The sequence below is a fragment of the Danio rerio genome, chromosome 11, assembly GCF_052040795.2.
Source record: "Danio rerio strain M-AB ecotype USA chromosome 11, GRCz13ab, whole genome shotgun sequence".
Lineage (NCBI taxonomy): Eukaryota > Metazoa > Chordata > Actinopteri > Cypriniformes > Danionidae > Danio > Danio rerio.
Genome location: NC_141031.1, coordinates 3,397,501 through 3,405,000, shown reverse-complemented (window position 1 = coordinate 3,405,000; position 7,500 = coordinate 3,397,501). Strand labels below are relative to the sequence as shown.

General features: G+C 33.7%; 2 protein-coding genes across 2 annotated transcripts in view; one reads left to right on the top strand and one right to left on the bottom strand.

Moving 5' to 3' along the window:
- Positions 1-7,204, bottom strand: part of sarnp (SAP domain containing ribonucleoprotein) — a 9,647-nt gene extending 2,443 nt beyond the window's left edge. Inside the window, 7 exon segments of the mRNA NM_001024407.2 lie at positions 797-828; positions 1,526-1,599; positions 3,071-3,122; positions 3,708-3,766; positions 3,998-4,041; positions 4,256-4,355; positions 7,148-7,204. Of these exon segments, the coding sequence (NP_001019578.1) occupies positions 797-828; positions 1,526-1,599; positions 3,071-3,122; positions 3,708-3,766; positions 3,998-4,041; positions 4,256-4,355; positions 7,148-7,180 (394 nt within the window). The 5' untranslated portion in view covers positions 7,181-7,204.
- Positions 6,195-7,500, top strand: part of cdk2 (cyclin dependent kinase 2) — an 8,525-nt gene continuing 7,219 nt past the window's right edge. The window contains exon 1 of the mRNA XM_087272127.1: positions 6,195-7,291. The gene's annotated coding sequence lies outside the window, so the exon portion shown is untranslated. The remainder of the gene's footprint in view (positions 7,292-7,500) is intronic.

Below are 7,500 nucleotides of genomic sequence, written 5' to 3'. Positions count from 1 at the left end.
GCCTGGTTGATAAGCATTAGTAGGCATATGAGATCAGGTAGTTCTCGATAACTTCCTAAGAATAGACTGCTAAACGGCTAGTTTGTAGTAAGTGTTTGTGACTTTAACTTTGGTTGCATGGTTTTTTGAGTGTGGGAGGAAACTGGAGCACCCGGTGAAAACCCATGCGAACACAGGGAGAACATGCAAACTCCGCACAGATAGTATCGGTTGGCTCAGCTAGTGTTTCAATCAATGACCTCCTTGCTGTGTGTGGGGGGCATAAGGAAAGAAGGAATGAAGTTTATTCTGGATATTTATATTAAATTTAGAGTGATCCGATTGGCTAGTTAGCGATTAGTGATGGGGATCAGCTGTGGTCAATCCTATCACGTGCTCCTCTCGAAATTAGTTTAAGAAACTTCTAAAAAAAATACAAACTGATTTTATTCTATCCGAAATAAAACAAATAAAACTTTCTCCAGAAGAAACAATATTATAGGAAATACTGTGAAAATTCCTTTGACTTTGATGAAATGGTTTTGATCTAATGGGATCTATAAATAAAAAATTAACTAAATCATTGTGTCATTAAATGTAAAACTGTAGTGCATACACAGTAGTCCACATTCAAAAAGGTTACTCAAAATTGTCAAGTATAGGTGTTGTTCAATGGATAAAAGGTTGATGCACTTTAAATGTTGACTACTGGACACCAAAAACCATGGTACAAGAATCATATTGAAGCAGCAACAAAAAGGTGGCATCTGGTACTTTAAATTTGAGAGGGTGCTGTACAAATTAAACATGAACTCACCTTTGGAAGATTCAGGTGCTGTTACTCCAAACCTAAACAAAACAAGAACGAGGGTTGAGATGTATAAATGCTTTAAAACACACATAATGTACATTTGTATTTACACAATGACAGTTTATTCCTGATGTTCACCTTTATGAAAACTACAGATTTTTGTTGGTCACACTTTACAATTAGGAAAACATAGCTAATGTTAATTAACATATTTACTAAAATGAACAAACAATACTAGTATAGCATTTATTAAATCACAGTTCAACATTTACTAATGCATTATTAAAATCAAACGCCGTGCTAGTTAACATTAGGTAGGTTACATTACATTACATTAGGTTATGCACTGTGGGTTAACATAAACAACAGCATTTTGATTAACTAATTTTAACAAGAAATACTTTATTAAATGTATTTTTTTCCAACACTAAAAACAACAGAAACTCTGCTATAAAAAGAATACAAACTAAATCAATTTTACATGTAAAACATTGTCTTTCAGATGAACACAACTGTGATCTATGTACTGCTCAGCATGTTCATCAACAAACGTCAGATTGGCAAGGCTAAAAGTAAAGGAAAAGGCTAAATAATCACTGATTTGATTTAAGCAAACACACACTTATGAATCTATGATCTGATATTTATCATGGTGATAGCTGGAGTTTTTAAAAACGTGTATGCATTTCTTCCTGGTCAAAATGAACCCAAATCATTGTCTGTGAACAAGCAAACCTTGCTGCTCGTGCTGCCTTTTTGTTGTCTCCAGTCAGAGGAACATTGAAGCGCTCCGCTCTCTTCTGAAGCCTCTGCGATGGGGAAGAAGCCATTAAAATAACACACTTGACATTTAAAAATGTCTCTGACATTAAAAACTCGGCTTTCTTAAAAGTTAATTTCTGCTATCATGTTTCCAGATGATGTCATGCATGGTTGCTGTTTTGGGAGAAGGGATTTGAAATGTGATATAGGCGCCGTTCACCATTTTCAACAGTGAAGTCTAGAAGGGATACAGCGGCAGATACTCACGTCAATAAAGCATATTTTTGTGACACCGTACAGCAATAATTCATATTATTACATTACTGTGATGGTTGGGTTTGGGGTATGGGTAGACATTAATAAAATACCATTTAATGTGTAATTTAAAAAATAATATTTGGTATAATTACCGTTTTTACATTACTGTAATGGTTGAGTTTAGGATTGGGGAAGATGTTAATAAAATACAATTAATGGGTAAGTTAATAAATAATTGTGATTAAATTCGGCCACACCTGTATCCCTTTAAGCAACAACATGGCTTTGCGCACGCACTTTTGTTGCGTCTGCCTTTGTTAGGCAACCATTTTCTCAGAGGATGACAAACACTTGCTGTAGCTCTGATACAAGTTTTACTTGTGGAGAATATTAAAAAGCACTGCAGTGTTTGGGTGCTTTGTGTTTGTCTGAGGTCATTAGACTACCGCAATTACTAAAAAAAAAGTGTTTATTTCATACAAAGTATGATGCTGATTGGTCAGTTCTAGTCACATGACTTACAGCAGCTGTTGCTAAAAGAGATACAGCTGTGGCGGCAGGTTAACAAGTATGATTTTTATATTACTGTATTTTATAGCACCACCCCAACCTTTACAGGAATGTAAGAACACGAATTTTACAGAGTATTACTCCTTTATTAAATTACAAACTAAATTGTAATTTATTAACGCCTACCCTGTGGGTTTCCTCCCTTTTTTCCCTCACAGTCCACAGACATGCAGTACAGATGAATTGGACAAGCTAAAATTGTCCGTAGTGTATGAGTGTGAATGAGTGTGTATGAATGACTCCCAGTGATAGGTTGCAGCTGGAAGGGTATCCGCTACGAAAAACATATGCTGGATAAGTTGGCGGTTCATTCCGCTGTGGTGACCCCAGATTAATAAAGGGACTAAGCCGAAAATGAATGAATGAATGAATGAATAATGCCTAACTCTACATTAACCATCAAAGTAATGTAAATACTGTAATTATTGTTGTACGGTAATTGTACTGTTGTAATAATATAAATAATTCTCATTAACCTCCGGCTGCACATGTCTAGCTTCTAGACTTTAAAGCTTAGACATTCTGAAAATTCTGGCTTTTTTTTCCTCCATTGAAAGTAATGAGCTTGTGCGCACAAAAAAATGCAAAATGTAAACGGCCCCATATTAGGACATGAGGGTGAGAATATTGCCTTTGTGAGTGCACTTTCAGTCAATTATAGGGAAAGTCAACACTTCATTCAATCATTACCTCATCCGCTACCACAGGAGGGTTCAACTTGACCAGCTTTTTCTCAGGCTCCCTGAAATCACAGTAAACAAACAAGAAAGAAAAATACCCTCAGACAATGCTACAAGTGGCTCATTTCCAAGTGTTAAGCCAATCCGAATGTAATTAAAATACAATTGCTCGTACTATTCTGCTTTTTTAAAATAACAATAAGCTCCCCTAGAGATAAACAGTTGAGTTTTACCCTTTTTAGATCCATTCAGACCATCTCTAAGTCTGTCGGGAGCACTTTAAGATTAGCTTAGCATAAATCATTGAATCAGATTAGAACATTAGCATTTCATTCAAAAAGGACCAAAGAGTTTAATAGTTTTCCTATTTAGAGCTTGACTATTCCGTAGTTACATAACATACATCAAGACCGAAGAAAATGATTAAATAGCTAGAAACATCTTTGCTACAATATTTATTTAATACAGTAATGTCAATGTTTTTTAACAATTTATTCCATTTCTATAGTTTTTGTTGCTTGGCTAGGTTTGTAGTCCTTTAAAGGTGCTGATTTGAATGGTCAATTGCAAAATGTGCTTTATGTTAGCCTGACTAAATTATGTGAAAAAATACAATTGACTTTTTATAATTAAAATTTATAACATACATTTCAGTTGGAGATAACTCTTCCTTCTTGTCAGTGCTCTCTTCTTTGGCAAAGGTCTCCTAAAACATGTGAAATTATGTTCAGTAAACAAGAGATTAATATCTCAGTCAATCAACTCAATGGTGTATCGAATAAAGCAATAAGCCATAAATATATACACAATGAACAACACACATTTAATTTCTAATAAAGAACTAAACGAAACAGTAGCTACTAAATTTGAAAGTGCATTTATTTTGGCTTCTGTCCTGAAAATATCATGAAAACACATTAAATCCAGGATAGCTTACCTCGCCAAACCCTCCCAGAACCTCCTCTTCATTTACTTCTTCTTCTACAAACACAAATTTGACATTTATACGTTTTAAGTATAGACATTTAATATGTTTTGCTGCTACAAGTGTAAATAACCCATCTTTTTTTTTTACTGTACAGCACTTTGGTCAGCCGGTGGTTATTTTTAAACATACTTTATAAATGAACTCAACTATTTTAACTAAATTTGTAATCAGATCTGTTATATGAGATGAAATATATATAAACATTACCATGTTCTTCCAGGTAAGCTTGCAGTCGGGAAATCAGATCACTTTTATTTCCTTTGGCATCCAGTCCACGAGCAGTGCATTCTTGCTTCAGCTCCGCCAACTGCGAAGATATTATTATTATTATTATTATATTTTTTTATTAATTCCAAGAAACTGTATAATACAACTTAGAAAACAGTAAAAGAGAACAGTTTTTTTACACAATATTCACATTAGATACACAGAATAAAGAGCAACCACCCCCCAAAAAAAATACATTAATTTTTTTATAATAATATTAATAATAATGCAATAAAAATTATTCAAGTAGCATGAAGTATCTCATCATATTTACTAAAAAAAGAAGCTAATTTCTTATTATCAATTAATCTAAGTGATTTAATTCAAATGATTTATTTTACATAAAAAGTACACAATATTGGATTTTTTTTAAAGGAACCTCTGTTTGTGAAGGTGGGGCGACATGGTGGCGCAGTAGTTAGTGCTGTCGCCTCAGCAAGAAGGTCGTTGGTTCGAGCCTTGGCTGAGTCAGTTGGCATTTCTGTGTGGAGTTTGCATGTTCTTCCAGTGTTTACGTGGGTTTCCAATGGGTGCTCTGGTTACCCCCACAGTTCAAAGACATGCGGTACAGGTGAATTGGGTTGGCTAAATTGTCCGTAGTGTATGTGTAAATGAGTATGTATGGATGTTTTCTAGAGATAGGTTGCAGCTGGAAAGGCATCCGCTGCGTAAAACATATGCTGGATAAGTTGGCGGTTCATTCCACTGTGGCGAGCCCTGATTAATAAAGGGACTAAGCCGAAAAGAAAATGAATGAATGTTTGTGAAAGTAAAATTTCCCAGCAAGTATAAGAAAGTTCACGATAACTTCTAACGACTTGTTTTCGAAATAACAAATAACATCCTTGAGGTGCAAATAACCACTCGCATTAACCTTGGAAAAACAAGAGGAACTTAAAAAATCCAAAACAATGATGATAGATAAAAGTGCATTACTGCGGTAAATACTGTGCAAAATTTTAAAGTGCACCTCTTTTATTTTATTAGGAATACAACATTTAATTATACATTAATAACCACGTTTTCCTACACTGAATGTTAACAATTACAGAAAACAAAACAAAAAAAACTTTCCTCAAGGAGTAATTGAGTTTTGTGACTGGGACAACTGACGAATTAACTTATTATTGAATTCTTTACTAAGAATAGATTTCGCCCCTATGCATAACTGTGACAGTTGTTTGGAACCTGCCTTATAACTAAGAGCTGCTTTCATCAGATAGTATACCACCTGGTATAGCCTAATGATTTACTTAAATTCCATATACCAGACAGGAAATTGGTTAGTATTTATAAAACTCTTATAAGTTAAGAGATCCCATTTACGATTATAAAGATCAGAAACAAAAATAATGTTTTTGTTAAATCATGTATCCCACGAGGAGATATTATTAGTTTTAATAGCTGGTTAAATTTACCACCGTGAATAATCGTAAACTTTAAGTCTATAATGTTTGCATCTTTACAAATAGATTACTAACACACAAATCTGAATGTCCTATGAATAGGTAGATAGATAGATAGATAGATAGATGGATAGATAGATATTGCTCACTCTAAGCCTGAAACTTACAAAATGGAGGAAAAAAGATAGAGGTAAAGATGATTTTATATTCACACATTCGTTCATTTAGAAGTCTATATATTGTTAACCATGTTACTTTGAATATTCGATTGGAATTAGCATGCAAGTGTGGCTTGAAAACAACATTAACACTGTTTATTTGACTGTGAACAATGTTGTACTTTGATAGTCATTGGCTGCTAATATGATTTTGCTATTTAGAGTTTGAAAATAATACTTTCATGAAATTACATTATTAAGGGGAAAGTCCGAATGTGCGAATATAAAACCAACTTTACCTCTATGAAATAAGCTACTGTATAGCTAAACTGTGGTAAAGTTGGTTTTATATTCACGCATTAGGACATTCTCTTCAGTAATATATTACCTGAAAAGTATTATTAGCAAACTCTAAATCTTATCAACCAATGACCATCAAAGTACAACACTGTACACAGTCAATAAAATAGTGCTAATGTTGTTTTGAAGTCATACTTGGATGTGATTTCAGACTGAATAACTTATTTAAAGTACCGTGTATGTCACTGTACAAATATGAGACTATAAAAGCAACTTTACCTCAATTACAGCTACTGTAATGCCTGGTATTATTTTAGATAACAGTAAAGAGTGTATCATCTTCAAAATACATTCTAAACAAGCAAATTTTGGTAACATTTCGAGTATTTCTAAGCAATGTTGAGTAGTTTCCGAGTGATTCATCCAATTGAAACGCATCCAGAAAATGCGTTTTCAATGAGCAGCTGTCGATATCAAATGGCTGAAAAAGTCGTTAACTTGTTTTTATAATATGCCTGTTGTTTCTGCCCCTCTGTAATAGATACGGGTAGGGTGAAGAACATGTACTGGTTGTGTTTTTGAATTTAAGAGTAAACTGGTGTAATTTTACTGAAAGGACAGACTGTAATATCGGTGTGTCGGGAGAACAAAGTAAAAGTCACTTTTAAAAAAATAATACACTCACCATTTGTTTAAATGCTGTGTAAATGAACAGTTAAATGTGTTTTAAAGCTTAGGGAAAGGAAGAATTGTACACAACTTACTACGTTTCTGAGAATAACATTAGAGTAAAAACGCTGCCTACATTGTAAGCAACAGAAAGTCCGTTTGAACCTTGAAACGTTAACGTTATATCTAACGTTATTGTTAAATAATCATTATAGTTCACATTAACAGAGCCGAGAAAAGATCACATTTAAACCAGATGTAAGTATTAGGTATAAATATTATTCAATCTTATGTTTTACCTTGAGTTTGTGCAGCTCTACGACTTCCGCCATTTTCTTGAAGAGGGTTTGTATTTTGAAATCTGCTACATTCCGGTTTAAGACCTGACTGCTGCTGCGCTGCAGCACCGCCTGTCAGTCAGGAGAAACGGACAAATTTGTGAGGTTGTCATCAGTTTCTTGCTATCCTTATATTAATATTTAATATACAAATGAACCAAGAAATAGTTTAAGTGGTTGTTTGAGTTAAATGTTTACAAATCAAACAGTTCATTTTCTCAAAAACGTCTTATATTTGATACATTTTGTATATTTATGCCAAAATACATGCTGTGTTTACCAAATAACAAGCTAAAAATATAAAACTGTATTCA